This window comes from Zingiber officinale, chromosome 7B (assembly GCF_018446385.1).
Source record: "Zingiber officinale cultivar Zhangliang chromosome 7B, Zo_v1.1, whole genome shotgun sequence".
Lineage (NCBI taxonomy): Eukaryota > Viridiplantae > Streptophyta > Magnoliopsida > Zingiberales > Zingiberaceae > Zingiber > Zingiber officinale.
This window is the reverse complement of record NC_055999.1, coordinates 118,818,923-118,839,141: the sequence shown is the minus strand read 5'-3', so window position 1 is coordinate 118,839,141 and position 20,219 is coordinate 118,818,923. Positions and strand designations below refer to the sequence as shown.

At 36.3% G+C, this 20,219-nt stretch overlaps 1 protein-coding gene and 1 pseudogene across 2 annotated transcripts; both read right to left on the bottom strand.

Moving 5' to 3' along the window:
- Positions 1–256: 256 nt before the first annotated feature.
- Positions 257–6,067, bottom strand: LOC122007232 (integrator complex subunit 9-like). 2 transcript variants are annotated; one of them, XM_042563048.1, is made up of 10 exons: positions 5,614–6,067; positions 5,355–5,400; positions 4,983–5,279; positions 4,680–4,897; positions 3,555–3,911; positions 3,239–3,443; positions 1,817–1,909; positions 1,643–1,734; positions 442–546; positions 257–342 (listed from the first exon to the last, which is right to left on the bottom strand). In XM_042563048.1, exons 2-9 carry the CDS (start codon positions 5,361–5,363, stop codon positions 534–536), a joined length of 1,284 nt encoding a protein of 427 aa, XP_042418982.1. In that variant the 5' UTR covers positions 5,364–5,400; positions 5,614–6,067; the 3' UTR covers positions 257–342; positions 442–533. The 2 variants fall into 2 exon arrangements, with proteins under 2 accessions (XP_042418982.1, XP_042418983.1); XM_042563049.1 differs by lacking the exons at positions 257–342; positions 442–546 and having other exon boundaries at positions 1,642–1,734; positions 1,817–1,881.
- A 1,301-nt stretch (positions 6,068–7,368) lies between these two features.
- LOC122007231 lies at positions 7,369–19,953 on the bottom strand (annotated as a pseudogene).
- Between the last annotated feature and the right edge of the window lie 266 nt (positions 19,954–20,219).

Below are 20,219 nucleotides of genomic sequence, written 5' to 3'. Positions count from 1 at the left end.
TAAAAAGAAGATAAAAAAGAGATGCCCCTTGATGATTCCAATAAAAAGAGATGTCCTTTCGATTATTGCCCAAAAAACACAACCACCTTGCTGAAGATTTAGACCAACAGTGGACAGTTAAAAGTTGGCTTAATGTTGATACCGATACATAAAAAAGAACACCTTGGAACTCGATCTCAAGTATTCACAGATATTGTATGCATCTTTAAGACTAAGATTGAGATTATAAAAAGAGAATAAAGATTCAAGTACTCACATGATCCCAGAAAGGATGGAACATTGGAGAACTTTCATTGCCAGTGGTGTATAAGGCAAGAGGGCCAGTTCGATATCAATTCCTCGCTGCAAATAGTACATGTTTATGAACTTAACAGAAGGGCATGAGCCTATGTATTATCGAAACTAAATATCTTAAACCAATACAGTTTGTGGGATATGCACCTCTAAAATGAGTAAAGAATTTGCGTCAGCATGCCAACGTCGAAGCAGGGTGACAACTGGACCGAGCCGAAGATTCCAATGAGAAGCAAAGACTACACAGGGCTCCTGCCATGCAGCTCTGTGAGAGATCAATTACATGAGTTGGAAAGTAAATGATGTAAAATAACGATATAGATCAACAGACGTTCGGTTTAATGGTAAGTAAGCTAGATCTGAAAAGCTTCTAACTGAAAGGTTGGAGGTTCAAATGAGACACCGTCGTCAAGAAGAAAAAAATATAGCATGACAACTCGTAAAGAATGAAAGATACAGTCAACAAGTTTCATCCATGATTCCATGTCTGAAAAGATGGAAATACCTTGACGGAAATTGAAATTTTCAGAAACCAATTTGCAATTGTTCATAGAAATTTAGTCAGGATTATAATTATGGGCATCTACAGAACTTGAACACAGATCCGGTATGCAATATTAACAGCAGGGAATGTTAATTTTTCATGATATTCAAAATTCAATAAAGAAAATTCCATGAGACATTGGTTTTCCCCCATTTCATGATATCTGACGACAGTTGTTTTTTAACCCTACAGGTGCTCCTGACCATAGTTTGGAGCGATATTGTGAGATTCTCTGTCTACTGACATCACCCTGATCGTGCAAGATATCATCCAAAAGGCAGGAGATCTCTCGTTATTTGTTGATGTCTATTATGTAGAGGAGAAGCAAGTGACCAATGTCGAAACTCACAACTTCGGTTCTACTTAACACTGATTGTAAATGGTGGTTTGTATTAGGATTACACGTATCCGGATGATGTCTACCGATCAATAGAAAAGTGCAAGGCTTGCATGGAAAGAGCAAGGAACAACCTTGGGTTGGAAATTTAGGTTCAAAAAAGGACCACTCTCATTTAACAATTGGGCTGCGAGAACATCCAAGTTCAAACTACAGGGGCAAAATCCCAAATAGATTCATATCAAAAAAATAACAAGGATCAACTGTCAGGTCCTCATGGCTGGATATTATTTCACCAAAACTGACTAATATTTATATGTGATCATCATTCCTATGCGGTGTTAAAGATTTTGGAGTTCATATGTTGAGAGTTGAGACTATATTGCATATAACTCTAGAATGCAAGTATCACATAATGCGAAATTAGTAACAGGCATATGGTTGCTACAGTGTGCAAGAGGGCTCACAGGAAGTCAGAAGTGTAAAGCGAGGGGAAAACAAGCAGCCTCTTAGCTTTCTTAAATTCGATGTGGTGAAACAATGCCTCCCCTGAGAATAACTGCAAAATGATAAAAAGAAACATAACCATAAATGCAGGGATTGAATGATGTTAATCAAATCAAACAAACCGAATTTACAACCTTCTGTTGGCGATGCTCAGAAAGGCATTCTGGCACTATATTCAGATATGCCAACATTTCTTCCGCTGTAGAAGAAATCATGAAAATTGGAACCTATAATAGATAAATGATGCAACTTATTTTCAAGCCAGAGTCATACCATTAATCAAATGGATATAATGCAACTATTTTTTCTAGAAGTATATTATCGATAAAGAAGTTAATGTGCTGTAAAATAGGATGTTGAACATTTTCATAAGCCTAACTAATTCCATTTAAAAGGTTGTACATTTAGTATGCAAGAATCAGCCCGAGAATGGAATCATACAAGTCAGGTCGAATTGATTCCTCATTTTGTTTAATCCAGAAAGGAATTAAATGATCCCCTCTTAACCAGAATATTTTTCCAATTCTCATAGATGGAAACAAGCAAATCCCATTCTCCAAAAAGCACCTGACTCCTTTGCATACCTTATTGCCTCACTGACCCAATACGGCAGCACCAAATTCTTCACAAACCCTAGATTTCCTGCAACTCCTGCTGCTGCCAACTCTTTCCAATCACTCATTGTAGGTAATTTCTTCTTTCTTGTGCCATTGGTTTTTCCTCTTCTGATTTCCAGTTAGCATGTTCTAGCCTTCATCAATCATCCAACTCATGTTGAACATGGGATTAGTTGATATAGATTCTCTTCCCCGTAGAATATCAGATTTACAATGTGAGGCTTATTCAACTTGCATGGTTGGGGGATGAACTTGAGGAATAAGGAGTCATTGGTGTGGCATAGAAAAAGGGAAAGGTGTGTGTTTCATATCCTTATTCCTTCATGTGGATAACAATCAACAGGTTGTGAGAGGCTGAGCACATTAGGCTTGTATTCCTTTTAAATCTATCTTGAAATATTAGCAGACTAAGGCAGAAAAGTGTTTCTTTCTTTTTTAAAAAAATATACATATCCACCTCCAAATGAATGATGTAACACACCTTTCGCATCTTGCCATTGCCAACCCATGCAACTGGTCCTGATGCCATCTCTTTTCCACTAGGAATTGTTTTTTCTCCTTTTATTTAATGAGCCAACACTGGCCGAACAAATATAGGTTTATACCATTTAGAATTTGTCAAAAAATAGATCAAAATAAACTGAAATCAAAACAAACCAGCATCATGTTTTGGTTGAAGTAATGGATCCTGCTCAAACTGATACTTGGGTCCACTAAATATGTTTTAAACTGTAGACTATTATAAGATGCAAGTATTCCTAATGATATTTATTCAGTAATCAGTCCAGATGTGACGCAAGTTAATGGTCGAAAAGCAAACAGAAAATATATATTAGTCCAATCAAATCCAACTTAAGTGAACAAGAAATGCCTCAAGGCTGGAACATCAAAACATTTCTCCAACCAGAGAGATAAAGACTGTCCATAGATAATACGTACCTTTATATTGAAGGACTCTAGAGACTCATATATCTGCTCCAGGAGTAAGACTACTGTCTCAATACGCCCCATCGGTATCAAAACTGAACCTCCTCCTTGCAGAGAATCTATGATGCAAGAGCATATAAACTTGGTCTTCTCAGTTTCATCAGAGCTCTCATCAGTTTCAAGTAAAAGGCGGTGTCCTTTATCCTTGGTATCAGCACTATAACATATATTAGCAGGCTGAAGAACTACTGAAAAGCATAAACATGGATACTGCACAAAAAAGGACCAGGGCTCAAAAATAAGTTAAAAATAGCTGAAGAAAACCTACCTGCAAGTTGAAGCATTAAAGGGAGAAAAATCACTATCTCCTGTCATGTTTATGTCTCTAATTCCTTGTGATTCAGTACTAGTAATGTCAATGCTACTTAGCAATGAAAGATCTGAGAACAGCACTAAATCATTCCCAAGCAGAGACATGTAATCAAAACCCTTCCAACAGGCTGACATGAATAAGGAGCTTGATAGATAAGAAATACTCCATCTTGGATCATGTATTGTCCAATTGCAGCTTCCAATGTCTAAACCTGAGCTGTATGCTTTCAACATTATGGATCCATTGAAGAAAGTTTCTTCACCATACTTGAGAGGTTGAATTTTCTGCATGCATTCCTTGATATCTGCTGCACTAATATGTGAAGACCATAACCAAGAAAAAGATGTCACATTAAGTATGAAGAATAAGACAGCCACAGTTGAATATAACTTTTCAGAACAAAAGGAATATTTTTATTATCCATTACGAATGACTCTACACTAAAGTAGCTATGTTCAAAATAGCTTAACGGTTAGCAAATTTAAAGACTGTAAATATATGAACTTCACTTCCATCTTTACTTTGTTAACAATATTTTTATCTCCAATTTAAATGAGCATAACTTTGAAAAAACTAGATAGCAATCCTTTCCTCAATTGTATTAAACTAAACATCAGCAAGATAGCTTTCGCCCAAATAAATATACAGAGGATTTTCATCAAATGACTCCAATGGCCATTGCCAAGCAAAAAATAGGTTACGTGTGAAATATTAGTACCACATTACAATTTCCTAAGGGATTTTCTTTTAGTTATCTCCACAGGATAACATACCATAAATTTAATACACCATTAGCTAAACACAATTTATGAATGAGCCATATAATAATATGGTTGACTTTTATTAAAGCTATACACTTGCAATAACAAAATGTGAGACAATTTCTACTGAAATAATGTAAGAAAGAAAATTAATATGGCAAAGAAGTGAAACATCTTTTTACAGAAGAAAACAACATTAAGCCAACAAAGTGTATTTTAAGTATGTAAAGGTGGTTTCCTGATTGTGACCTTTAACATTTACAAGTTTTAAAATCATCTAAACACCAATCGAAAACTAAAGAAATAAGAGAATTCGAACCTGTACAAGGGCATCCAACCTCCTAGTTCCTCTCCTCCTTCACCTAGAATGACTTGTTTCAGCAATGGTGAAAGCTTTCCGAGCTCCTCCCATTTCATCCATTCTGGAAAATGGGGCCTAACGTCTGCACCATAACATTGCACGAATTCAGCGTGCATTGAAACAAGATCTTCCATCAGAAGCTGCCCAATCCTTGCAGCCACCTCAGTCACAAAAATCTATAACGCCAAATGAACATCACCCAACCAAATGACACAAAAATTCACCTTTTTTACCTCATCTATAAAAAAAAAAAAATCAAACCTTAGCATTGAATTTGGCATTGCAGGTGAGGAAGGGCAGACCGAGCATGCCAAAGGGCGAAGAGATTAAGACAACATCAATCAGAGATGGATCCCAAAGGTGGAGGCTAGGCACGGTTTTATACCATGGGAGGCCTTGCAAAAGACCAAAAGCAGGGGAGGAGTCAGAGGCGGCGATCGGGGAAAATACGATGAGGGCGGAAAGGTCGATGGGGCACTCGAGGAGGAAGCGAAAGCCGGCAAGCTGAAGGATGTGCATGGGGGGATAGTAGAAGCCACTGCCTTTGCTTAAACATGTCTACAAGAAAATCCAATGGTTAAGCAACAACTAACAGTAGAGAGAGAGGGAGGGGGAGAGAGAGATCAATGTTACCAGCTTCATGTTAGTAGACAAAGGAAGAAGAAAGGTTCTCAAAGCCCTACACGGGGAGGAAAAAAGTTCTAGTAAATACAAAAAATAAATCTAACCAAAAAACTCACTTACTGCTTCTAATTGATACCTAAACTTTTTAAGCTGTTTCAATTTGATCTTACTTTCCGTTAGAGAATATCATTTCAATTGCTAAAATAATCATAAAAAAAACATTCATCAAAGATCCTTTTCTATAAAAATACAATGTGTCGTGTCTCGCCTGAGGGTTGATGCACCCAATGATACTTTCCTCACGCCTGTTGATGACCTGTTGCTGGAGTAAAATAAAAACAAGAACTGTTGCTATTGGCCGGAAGAAGAGGAAGCTGCTATGGTTGTTGGTAAGAAATCAGCACCCGTGAAGGAGATGATCTGATGCTGGCCCCGTTTCTGGAAAACAGGAAGGAGGAAGATGGAGAAGGGATTCTTGCAGCTGGAAGAAGAAGGGGAAGGGGTAAGAAAGCTGCTTGCTGCTGAGAAGAGAAGAAGAATGGGAGTTAGGGCTGCAGAAGAGATCTAATGCTGGAAGAGAGGAAGAGAGAGAGGAAGAAAAGGAGAAGGGAGAAAGAGAAAGAGAAGCGGCGTCGGGTGGAGACGCCCGCCGGCGCGTGGACGAGGAAGGAGGAGGCGGCGGGGCGGCGGCGGGATAGAAAACACCGGAAACAGAGAGTGGAGAAAGAGATTCCTTTTAAACAAATCTATAATTTTTTAAAAATCCGATTAAATCGTTTTATTCTATTTAAAAATTAATTCGCTGCTAAAAATAAATCTACTCTGATAAATCTTTTTCTCAAATATAATAAAATTTATTTAAATGTAAAAATAATATAATTAGAGATTAAGTTCAATACATATTGAAATAAAAATTTAATTATTACTTATATCTAACAGATTTAATTTAAATTCGACTTACACACATTCAAATTTGTTGTTTTTAACAATTCGATTAGTTTTATTTAATTAATATAAAAAATTTAATATTCTACTCATTCCATTTATTATTATTTTGTTATTATTATTATTTTAAAAAGATGTTTAAAAACAAAATTAAAATTTTATTAAATGCTATTTAAAATTCATATAATTATTTAGAATCATTAACATTATTTTAAAAATAATAATATATAAATTCCCTATATTATATCAGTAAGTTCTAACAAACATTAAAAACACTAAAAATATTTTCTAATATCACATATCGAAACATAATAAAAAATACATTATAATTAATATTTAATGCTCAAAAACATTATTAAAAAAAATCGATCCACAATATTAATATTAAATTTGAAATTTAAAAATATAAATAATTTTAACTCAAATTTTAAAAATTCGAATAGAATAGAACTATAGAGTAAAAATGACTCAAATTCGAGTGAATTCAATTCGAATTATTCGAATCTTAATTTGAGCATAAATTATATGAAAATAACCAAAGTTCAATTCGAATTTAACTATATAAAAATAATTAAAATTCGATTCAAATTCAACTCATGAACGACTTATAAATAATTGAATAAAATATTATAAATTCGAATTCGACTCTAAAAAACCATATGAAACATATTCTAGTTGAGCTCAAATTTAATAATTTTAAATACAAATCAAATATAATTGATATCTATGGGTGAGCATTCGGTTAATTTGGTCCATAAATTAACCGAATTAATCGAAAACCGATTTAGTATTGACTAATCGAATCAAATCAAAATTTTACTAAAATTGAATTAACCGAATTAATTATTTCAGTTACCACTGAATTAACTAAATTTGTTTAAAATAACAATAAAAAAAAATTATACAAAATTAATATCTCACCTTAATAATATCAACTTGAAAAACTCACTAATGTGCTCAATTCATTTGCATCCCTAGTTCTCCTTAACGTGGGACTCCGAAGAAGAGTCTGACCACTAGGAATCTAATGTCTATAAAGTTAGTATTTAACTCCATAATTTCAAAAAGTCATTGCTAATTTTATTTTAACACAGCCCGAGCAAAACTAATAAAGGATTTACATTCTCCAAGATCAAAACACTTGACCTTTTACATGAGAAAATTGAAGGGATTTTTGTTTTCTTTTTTCTTTAAAAAAAATAGTGACTAACAACCATTTCTTTATAAATAGGCCCTCCAATCTTTTCTGAGGGTGTAAAAAAATTACAGACATTTACAAGCATTAATTGATTAAGTTAGAAGTTCTTAGTCCCCTCCTAGCTTGGCTCCAAAGAAGCAAATGTTATTGAAGTTAACTTCAATGAGAATTTTCATCAGTTGCTGTATTTGTGGACTTGTCAATCATCCGCACATCGTACTGCTCATATACTCTCACTCGATTTTCGGCCCACCATTGTTCCGCTTGCTTCTCGCTGAACCGTGGACTGCATAACAACGAAACGCATGGTGTATAAGATGCCGTAAATGATAGTTCAACAAGCATAAACATAAGTTCATAGGAAAATTGAATAACAGTTGCTTACCACATTTGTTGTAGGCAATCACATACCATCAAACATCGTAAACACACATCATAACTACACAATGTGTAATGCGAGGGGAAAATAAAAGATGAAAGTTTACTTGAAAACCTCTTCTACACTTTGAATAGTGTTCGTGTATGCCTAATCCTATACTTACAATTTTGTTGTTATAATTTTATATTACCATATTGAAAGAAAAAAAAAATATGTGCAAGGGCCTATTTGGTTATTCTTGTTTGGTCAACATACATTAAAAGAAAGATAAGTTGGACAAACCTGAAGCCAACCTGTTTCAGGTCTCTCGTGCGTCTCATGATTGGGATCCGGATCAACTGCTTTGCTTGCATTTCTTGCTACGGGGTTACCCACATTATTCCGGCTTGGTCCGTTGGGGATTAGCACACCACTAGAACCATTTACATCTGCTTCATGAGAACTTAATGAGCTGCTTAATCGATCGACAGTTGCAATGGAGATACCACTCGAGGTGGGACTAGAATTGAAGGATGCCAATTGAGGGAGTTTATAAGTTGCAGCTGCTTCTGATGGAAGTCTTCCAGTCATGTCCTTCAACTATTAAAACAAGGAAGAAATATCAGGAATACTTTTTTTTTCAAATGTTTTGCTCTTGTTTCTACTGCCTAACCAGCGATTAAAATCCCAAATACTCAAAGATATGGGCTCTCATGAAATCTGACACTTGTGATTTGAATTCCCATTTATGCATGCATAATACTTTTTGACAGAGTGATCATTTAACAAAATGAAAGTGCATATCTACCTGAGCAGCAAGTGACTTGATTACTTCTTTAGCCGCTTTACATTTTGCGGTTTCTTCACCAGCAATTGAAATAGCCTCCTTCAATTGGTTAGTTGTTCTTTCCAACTCAACTTCTTGAAGCTGGGCCTTCTGAGTAAGGTTTGCTACCTATTCATTTGTTACAAAGATGCAATGTTGCATTTACTACCACAATAAACAAATGGAAATCATCCATTGCCCAGCATTTGAGAAAGTTACATCAGTATATCTAATAAAAGCACAATATAAGTAATCCAACAATTTACTTACAATGGTCAACAGGCAATTCTTGGTTCACATAAAATGTGGCGGCTTGACTATAATCAAGCTAATGAGAGCATCATGATCTCAGGTTAACTTATCATGATTACCATAACTACTTCTGAACTGACTTGACTTGCAAGTGATATATGTGCCAGACAACTAATCATGCAGATAGACAGAAATAAACAGCTTCAATATACGATCATAGCACAAAAATTATCAGTCAATAATATTAGCAACTTTAGCAATATTCCTTCTAAACAACCACTGCAACATCTATAAGAGCATCCTCAATGGGGTATTAAATGGACATTATAATGTCCATTTAACACCCCCTCTCCATTGTGAGTGGGCATTATAATGCCCACTCACAAGAGAGAGGAGAGAGAGTGTTCAAAGGTTTGAACACCTTTGAACACTCTCTCTCTCAATTTTTTTTATTTTCATTGTTTTTTTTAAATTATAAAATTTTTAATATTATTTAAAAATAGTAAAAGAGATGAATGAGTAGACGGTGGGGCCCATAAATAATGAGTGTTAATGTTAAAAGGAATGTGAGTGAAAGAGATATGTTGTTATAAGTATGTGACAGTGGGCTCATGCTTTTTGATGAGGTGATGGATGTTATAACGAATTAGCGTTGCGGATGCTCTAACTAAGGTGAGTGGACACGTAGCAAATGAAGTTCAGACTCTTGTAGTCGGTTGTTGCAGAAGTTTTGCATAACTTGCATGCTTAAAAAAACAAACTCTGACATTTAATATTTGGAGCCAAGAATCAAGCAAGTAGCGTGCACTTGGAAGGATAGAATTTTAATTTAAATGTAGTAAAACACATGAAATTAGGATAACAGACAGAAAGATGATTGTCTGGAATGTTACAAGAGGCCCCATGAGACGAATGACATGCACAATGCACTTACCAGAAATTCTATGGACATAAGAACCATATTCAAATCAAGAATGAGTAGAAAGGCTGAATTTGGCTATTGAGATTGACCTTTAAAAATTTCCAAAGTCAATGAGTGGAAAACAGCTAATTCTTAACACGAGATTAATTAAAATAAACATGTACTTTCTTTTTCACACATGTGATACTGGATATCTCTCAAAGCAACAAGAATATATCTCCAGAGAAGATCTACATTGAAAATTTACCTGAGCTCTTAACCTGGTAAGCTCTTGGCTGAGGCTGTCAGTTCCATTTTTTGAACTATCAGAAATGATTCTGGGAGAAGTAAGTCCATCAAGTGTAGGTGTTGGTGTGGTAGAACGAGGAGGGCTGAGCCTTCTCGATACAGGTGACGTTGCTCTGGAAACAATTCTTGACCCAGGGACAGAAGCTGAGAAAAACTTTTTTGAGGTTCCTGATGTTGGATTGAAAGTTTTTGAAATATTAAGGGCACCCCAACGCAGAGTTCCATTTGGAATTGGTGATACACGACTGCTAATAAATTCAAACTTCTTGATCTTTTTAGATCTATTATCTATTTGTTTAAAGGACTCCAATGAAGAAAACAGAGGAAATTGAGTGTTTGATCTTGAATCCAACTTATCATCCTCAACCGTTTCAGTCAATCCCTGAATGATGTTTCCTCTTGTGTTAGCAGCAGAATGAGACGATGAATCAGATTCCAAGGGCTTGTTTAACTTGATAAAGCAGTTGTCACAGACACGATATGCTTTATGTGGATTTGGTGCCATAGAAGCCCTAAGGGATTTGTTACTGCTACAAGAATGACAAAAAACAAGTGCACAATTGTAACAATTATGCTGTTTCCTCTTGAAATTGAATGGAAGGCGACAGGCTGAGCAAATAGACTGATCGACTCCAGATACCCATTTGTGAATACAAATTGCTGCAGTAAAATTAGTGCCACAAACTACACTTCTGACTCGTTTATCTTTTAAAGCTTCAACCAGTGTTGGGGAATTTCGGTCATCAGTGTCGCCATGTCCTAATCGACCATTAGCTCCTTTACCCCATGAGTACACTTCAGTTCTTGAAGTTAAGACAGCAACATGATAAGCACCGCAAGAGATCTCCTCAACAAAATTTTTAAGGAGCTTCCCTTCAACACGCACAGGGAACTTTCCATCAGCTTCTGGATTTCCAAGTTGACCACAAACTGCACTGCCCATGGTGTAAACATGGCCTGAGGTTGTAAGTGCCACAGTTAGGCTGTGCCCACAAGCAATTTGACAGAAGCTTGGCTCAACCAGAGCTGCAACACAGGTAGGCACTAGTCTATTCTCTTTATCACCATGTCCAAGACGCCCTTTGTCACCATCACCCCATGTAAACAGCTTTGCTGAAGAACAGTGGCTAGAATTTGAATTTCCACACATTACTTCCACTACTGCAGCTGTATGCCAAACACCACAAGCAGCTCGAACTGTTCGTAATCCCCTCAGAGATTCTACTTCCCTAGGTATTGATACACTTTTGCAATCTCCATGACCTAATACACCAAAAGTTCCATCTCCAAAAGTAAACAATTGCCCAGCTGAGGTTACAACAGCTGTATGCCAAGGTCCACAAGAAACTGATGAAACATGGATTCCCTCCAATGGTCCACTGACCCTCTTTGGTATCCAGTGGGTCATCTCATTTCCATGACCAAGTAGCCCAAGTGCAGATTTACCATCCCCCCATGTGTAAAGATCACCAGAAAGTGTAACAGCACAAGTATGATGTTCCCCACAAGCAACGAGCTCAATATTTGTGGTTGCAAGAGCATCAATTAGTTTCGGTTGGGATACGTCAGCGTCTACTCCATGCCCAAGCCTACCTCCAGACTCCTTCCCCCAAGAGTATATCTCTCCTTGCTTGGTTACAAGGGCCGCATGCCTCCCACCACAAGAAACATTCTGAACATCTAATATTACAGCAGATTCCAAAGCTTTTGGCACAAGAGAATCCACTTTCATACTTGAATAGTTATCAGATCTAAGACTTTCACCACCTAAAATTGCTTCTCCAGTTCCTTCACCCCAAATAAATAGATCCCCTAAAGCATCTCCATCATCATGACCAGAGCCTTGACTGGATGAGCTGACCGCACTTGAGAGACTAACCCTGAATGCATCTGTGGAACTGCCCCTCGTATGCACATTTATACTACCTGAATACCCAGAAGATAAAGAGTGGACTGACCCAGAAGCAGAATCAGAAGACAAGAAATTCTTTGGGGGTACTGCATAAGCAATGACATCAGATAATGATTTGTCTAGTCCATTCTTTGTTGGGCTTTCATATGGACTCCGGAATCGGAGAGTGTCACTTCCATCCTGAATAAAGCATGAGTTAGAATTTTCCTGCGTGATAGAAACATTAAAAAAGAATGTCCTTGGACTGGCAGAGCACCTTAGCCATGCTATCACTACTACCAAAAGGGGAGTTCAAAGGAGAGTTTCTTCGAGTGTATGTCCTTGGACTGGTTGCACCAGATGATATTCCATCACTTCTAGATTCTGTTCTCCTTCTTTGCTGATGACTATGTGACATCAATGCTTTTAAACCAGCAAACCAGGCATCAGCCTCATCTTTATCCTTGCATATCTTGTATAGAAAAAATGACTACTATTTGAATGAAACAACATGCAACCAAACAAGAAAACGCGAGTAGAAGAAAATATATATAAACCATGATATAAGAGAAAATGATCAGAAGACTTGACTGACTTACAAGATCCAGTGATCTGTCACTATATATAAGAGAAAATGATTGGCATTCCTTCTCAGGCTGTGGATACCTTTGAAAAATTGCCTGCAAGTCAAGAATTCAGGTGTAATTACATGATCCAAATGGTTTTATAAAAATGTAGCATTTCAACTATTGATGTCACTAAACTATTCAAAACAGTTGTGGCGGCCATGGAATTTTGGTGCTAGTCTTGCTTTTCTAATTATTTTGTTGTTCGTTCTCAATATTTGGTATGGGTTGATCCTCCAAAGACCTACAGTAATTCTTAGTTGGTGAAAGGAATAGCCATTTATTACCATTATCCAAGGAATGCACATAATGTGTCATGGTCAAAAGTTATATTGTTGGGGTTGCAAGGTTGCAAATAAAGTCCAACTTGAAAACAAGGGGAAGATGCTTATAAGAGAAAGATATTTCCATTAGTACGAGACCTTTTTGATAAAGCCCAAAAATAAAATCATAAGGGCTTAGACCGTACACAATAATATTATACTATTATGGAGATATCTAAAATACTTTCGGTCCTAACAATTGGTATCAGAGTCTGGACTGCTAGAAGGTTTAACCGTCGATGTGCACAAGAGCTATGGTCTAATAGAACAAAGGAAGAGGGCGTTGTCTGGATCAAGAGGATCATACTCCAGACAGAGAAGTCCTAGTTATGGCTAGGCAAAGAAGTCATAGTAAGTCAGTTGGACTGAGGGGCAAAGAAGTCCTAGTAGGTCGGTAGACAGAGGGGCAGGAAAACCTAGTAGGTCAGTTGGACCGAGAGGCAAGAATACTTAGTGGGTCAAGGATCGGACATCAAACAGATAGGTTTTCCACTTGGGGGCCTGTGGTCCTTCGCTAGATAGAGGGATTGTTGGGGTTGTAAGGTTGCAAACAAAGTCCCACATTGAAAACACATGGGAAAGATTATGGGCTTATAAGCGAAAGATATTTTTATTGATATAAGGCCTTTTGGATAAAGCTCAACAACAAAACCATGAGGGATTAGACTTCAAGTGGACAATATTATATCATTTTGGAAATATCTAAAATTCCTTCGGTCCTAACAGATACGACATTACCAAAATATATAAATGGGTTGGTATGAAGTGACTTGTTATAAAAATAGTTTATTTTATAAATATCAATAACTTTCATGTCATATAATTTAACTTTTAAAGTGAACCTTATAAAATTAGTCAATCTTACACTTTATAAGAATATTTTTTTTCTTTTATATTCTTTTTTAATCCAAATGACATGACCTATTTATGACACGATTCTCACATCTTCTTTTTTGTTTTGTATTCTATGTCTTGTTGTCACCTAAATCATTTGTTTCTTCTTTATCTTCTCAGCCAATTTTTAGAAATATGTTAAGAGTCACTTTCATATTCTACAAGGTTAGTGGTTACGGTGGACCGTGGACAATATAAATGTTTTACAGTTTGATGGCACTTGAAAAAAATTTTCTTTTCCTTCTGGGAAGTATTGTGGGATGCATAAAGTTTCTCATTCATGTAGTCTCAAATTTTGTGTTTTATAAGAAAACAAAGAGCATGCAGAGATTGATTGTCACTTCATCAGAGTGAAGCTGCAATTTAATGAAATTATTAGATCTTTGTTACTTCAAATGATTAGCTAGAAGATGACTGAATGATTAATAGGGTCAAGAGCTGATGTTAAATAGATTTGTAACAAGCTGGTCTCTACAATGTATAATAACTTGAGGAAGTGCTATAAGCTCACTAGGTGCCATGGGCCCATGTGTAAATATGTAATGTGTAAGGGGAATACTTATAATATTCTAGTCAGTAATAATACTTGTATATAGGTAGAGGGGATACCTAAGGTTATCTTGAAACCATAAATGAGAAAATTAGACTATTAGCATAGAATATTATTGAAATGTGCATGCCTAAACATGTTTCATTCCCATTGATTGAAAAAGCCACGATGCAAGATGGGCGTTTTCTTCTTAGGAATCAAGCTAACATGATATCACTGCATATATTCACTTACTCTTTTAGTTCATTTTATCTCAATTTTAGGAATTGACAGAGGCCTAGGACTGCAAAGTATAAGCTTGTTAGTTCTCAACTGTTTGCATGGCAATTGTCTAATAATGATCAGAACTCCCTTGGAAAAATTGAAACTAAGAGTTGTAATTAAAATCTTAAAAAGAGTTTTTAGACTTTAACAAGCAGCAAGAGAAAATCTTATGGCGCCGTTTCTCAGTATTTGACTGAGGGTTGTACATAAAAAAATCCTAAATATATATGCCAACGGACTTACAGTAAGTTTATATTTTAGTATTACTATATTTACTGGGTGTCACTTGATTTTTCCTATTTTCTCTCCAAAGAGGCAAAAGCCTATAGGTGTTAAATGGAGCTTTCTATTGCTCAATGCTATTCATATCAGAGAAAGAAACTTACAGTGCGTTGTCCAGGAATGATTCTCGTCACATGGCTTAGTTTGAGGTGTTTCTCCTCTTTACCTGAGAACCATATTAGCAGGGACTCATCCTACAAATTACAGATTTGCGCAGAGAATCATAATGAATAATACCCGATAAGTATAGTTGACAACTTAATAGTATTGAATAATACATGTTAAATATGATTGAAAATGCTATTAATATGATTATTTTGTGAGGGAGAAAGGTATGAGTCTTCCATCAGGGTGTCCTCCCAACTGAGGGAAAAATATCAGCCATGAAAGAATGAGGGGAAGAGAGAGACCAAAACTACTTGGTTGTGAAATAAAGTTATCACAAAAAGCTCACAAACATAAACTCAAGGGTTTACTTTCTCTCACAATTTAAGATGAAGGGTTTTAGGCAGTCTTGTGAGCCCTTGAGTTCCAATGAAGATACTTCTAGGACCCAGGGACATGGATCTCTCCACAATATAAGCATATAAAATGCAAATCCCACATGGAAGATTCTGTGCAGTAAGCACTAGCAGTACAGAATTTGGATCTACAAGTTTGTGCTATGATGGTTTTATCATGTAGACTTATGGCAGAGTTTATTTCACATTCTAGCAGTACAGGATTTGGATCTACAAGTTTGTGCTTTGAGGTATCAAAATCTAGCAAGTGGTGTTAAAGCAATCTCTAACCTCATCCAATAGTATCAGAGACACTTGTGATCCCAATAATAGTGTCGTAAGGCTTAAGTGTGTACATCCTAGTTATAGTAAGAGGTGTCTCCTCCAAAGTGTTTCATGGATTGTTACATCCCTACTTCCACATGCTATTAAAGCCTCAGTTGTTATATCTAAGCTTGATGGCTACATGAGAGCAACCTTGATGTGCTTAGAACCTCGAAGAATTACTGAGCAAGATGGTCGCATGTGGGCAAATCCTAGGTCTACTTATTCCTATAGCCTCAACTCTCGTGATGGGATGTAAAAGGCGAAATTGAGCATGGTCCATGCCCACCAAAATAGAGGGTGTTCCACCTCACAATCCCACAGGACCAAGTGTGTATTATGGTTGTGCTTCTAGTAGAGGCATCTCTCCCAAAGTGAGTAATAATTTTGGGATGAATTGGGGTTTGCCCCACTTCAACACATTAATGAGGGTAGAGAGAAGTGAAGTAAACAACTATCCAGCTAAATGATACTGAATATACATGTCTGATGTTGGTAATCTAGTTAGTTGCAGGTCATTCCATCTGAAAAGTAGAATGACTGTCAGTTGTGGATTGTTAATCTTCAAAAAACTTTCATTTGTTGGTTAATTAGTTTGTACAGCATCCTTATCTTCATCTGTTTATTTCTTACAAACTGAAATATTTTCCCAGTCGAGCACATGATTCCATCAATTTTTCACAATGTTGATACTTTTGTAATTTCCACCACTCTTTTTCAAAACTATAATCCTCAATTTTCTTTTAGTACTAAGCATGTGAGTAAATCATGTCAATTTATTCACAATATTTTTTTGGATGATTAGTTGTGATCGTGACAACTTACTCATTTTCCATACTCACATTTTTGTATGTCATATTTCTTGTTTTCTATTTGTAGGCATAATTTCTGAAGGCTTAAATTTTCTGTCTGTTGCTATATTCACCAGTCCGTATGATCCATTCTCCAATTTAATTGTCCGTGAATCAGATTTCATCCTCACGCTTTCAATCCTGGACTACAACCAAACAAGAATGAAATATGACATTTCAAGTCTAATTGCTTGCACAAAAGAAGATAATAGTAATAATTATTATACAGCATGAAACCTTGATTGTTTATCCTAACTCTGGATAGACAAAAAGTTATATCAAACTTTAAACAAAATTAATTGGGTAGTGATAAATCATTTGTATTCTTTACTGCTAAACTACAACTGTTTGACAAGTATTTTTGTCCAAGAAGCACAGAAAGAGAGGAAGGATATCTTAATGTGCAACTAGACAATATGTTAGCATATTGGAAATGTCAAAAACTGATTGGTTGTGCATAGGTGGGTATAGAGCTTACATTGGACAATCGGAATGGGCAAAATTTTGGCTTTCCTCTGCGTCCATACTTTAGCAAGTATGCTCCCTTCTTCAATGCAGTTATAGCCTGTCAGAAATGGAGGAAAATCCTAATTTTTTTAGTGCAAGACAAGTCCATTTACTCTCAAACCATAGCCATATAAAGGCATAGCTCAGGAAGAAGCTCATATATTTCTATGAAAGATTATAAGAAAAATGTAGGCACACACAATTCAGCCATCACAAATTCATTAGCTTGAAAAATATTCCCAATATTACACCATGATGCGTAAATGTACATTACCTGATCAAAAGAGTGGTGATAAATAATGCTGAAATGATGGGCATGTCTATGAGTTAGCAGAACTCAAGTCAGCTGGAAGAGAAATCTAGGATTCTAATGTTGTGTAGAATGGGCCCGTGGCCAACTTCCTTAGCTGGTCAGCCAGTTAAAGTTCAATCAGAATAGGCAAATAGTATGGTAGAGGCCGATAGCTTCCTATGCCTGAATAGGAAGTCAGCCAGATCTAAAGACCATTTAAAGTTGAAAAGAGGAACAAAAGTAGTTTAGACGTTTTCAAAAGATATATCAGCAAGAAATATTTGGATGCTATGCACCAAGTGCATATATACATATATATTTCATGGGGCTAATTTTATATAATAATATATTATATCCTGTAAGAACTGTGTCATTCATCTTCTATCCTTTCAACAGTAAAACAATTTGATCATCCAGAAATTGGAGAGGCCTTGATGCACAAAAAACCAGACAAAACCATTAAAATTAGTTGGAAATTGGAAGTGTCCATAAATGATAAACGCTTTGATCATCTTGAAATTGGAGAGCCATGGTGCACAAAAATCCAAACAAAACTATTAAAATTGGTTGTAAATTGTAATAGTCCACAATGGATAATATGGAACATTCCAAGGGAAATGTGTCAGTAAATGACAAATTCATCAGGTGCCAGAATAAACAGAATGGAGCACTTTACTAACTGATACAGTGTGAGTTTAGCATGCATTTGCTATTCAATTTTGATAGTCTTTCAGAGCTGTTGTGTCAGTGATAATTTATCCCCCGAATCAACAACTAAATCCCCCAAATTGATATCAATTTAGTTTCAAGATCCAGCCAAATCAATTGAGCCTCCAAGACATCCAATTCAGTCATCGAATTAACCAAATGACAGTAATTGATTATTGATAAATCATCAATCAGTCAATCATCCAAAATGAGAATATCAGATCGATAGCTACTTAGCAATGAAGGTTGATGTCTCTTGATCAATGAACTAATTTGTTTGATTGATTAGTATTTCCTTTGATCAGAAGAGTAGAATGACAACAAATTACCGTGGACAGACATTGCTAATCATAGGCAAAAGCTTTCGCAAACTTTTTAGTTATTTTTCCAACAAGAATAACTTCAAAAGACTCTAATTAGAAGGGACAAATGCTACAGTAACAGGCAGCTAGTTCCTTTTGGTTCAAACTTTAAAATAATCATTTGGGCCTTTGAATTTGTATTCCATTCTAGTAAGCATTCATTTTATTCTTCTCTAGACCATGTTGTGCAATTAATAAACCAGCAAAGTTCATAATGTCCTAAGAGCCTTGGATATTACTACTATGATTCACCTTCAACTTTTAAAAAAACTTCTATGCAAAAAATATTGCAAACAAGCACATAAGATTTTGGTTGTTGTGGATGTTTCGTATCATGATTACATCATAATTACCTTAACAAATCTCGCCACTGGCTTGCAAAACCCCTATTTTATATATTTATTTGCTCCTTCTATTTCAAACTCACGCCTTGTCTTGCTCATGGCAGTGTCCTGATGAAGTTTGCAGGTCATCTCTGCTTAACTCAATTTTTTTTACTTCATAACATGTCATCATACAATGAGCATAAACAAGAACCCTCATTTACTGTTTTTGAAGAACTTCCTGGTACACAATACTGAATGATTTCAGTTTAATGCTTGAAACAATGTTGGTTTAGTTTGTTAAACTGAACTATGTTAAGCAGTACCTATTTTAGCTGAGACAAAATGAAGCAAACATTCACAAGAAGGCCTGAGGCGCTAGGACTTTGGTTATTGAATTAAGCACTAAAATCTGAGCATTGGTTTTAACATAGATTCTAGTAAAGGGCAATGCACTCAATAAGTTCTTACAAAGCTTACTAATCTTTCGAACCTGAAACAAAACAGTGAAGTCCAAGTGACAACCACAATCTTATGCTACTGATTTACAGTGAAGCAAATGCAGCGTTGGCAACAAAAACTACAGTGAATAATACACTAATCAGCGTAACATCTCACCCCAAATTCAATTTTTGCGACCGAACAAAGTGAAAGAACAGTGCTCCACGCAAATTATCCTAAACCCTTACCTGCTCGATGACCCTCTCGGCGTTGCCTGTCCTCCCCTGATCTGCCGCCGCCGCCATGCCTTCAGCCGCAACGACTACAAGCACTCAACCCTTCCGCTCCGTACGACGCGAACCAAACGCTAAGCACATCATCGACGAGGCTTCTAAATCGCTCACCTGATCAAAGTCACTGACGGGAACAACACAGTACCACGAAATGATACGAGGCTTCTAAATCGCTCGCCTGATCAAAGTCACTGACGGGAACAACACAGTACCACGAAATGATCCGAATGCGCCTACGAACTATCGAGCAGTCCTCTTCGATTCCGCGTCTCTCAGCGAAGATTCCAGCTCCTTGAGAAGAACCGTCGGGATCGAACAAGGAGAAAGAGGAAGGATTGGTGCTCGGCCTTCCTCGCTTAGTCCCTTAGCTTGCTTTTCCACATGACTATGACTCGAGAAGGCGTTTTACGGTTAAGCCCTCGCAAAAAAAAAAATTTAAGGATAGTTTTCACTTTACCTTCAAACGTTATCCTTTATCGCAAAATTGTTCGCCCTGAATTTTCAATTCACACTCGAGTCAACACGTGGCAGGAGATCTGAATCATAATTCTTGTAAAATGTACCCAAGGAATATCCTATTTTAACTAAGATAACACTAGTCATGACTATATTATAGTCATAATTAACTATAGTTGTTACTATTATTATTATTTG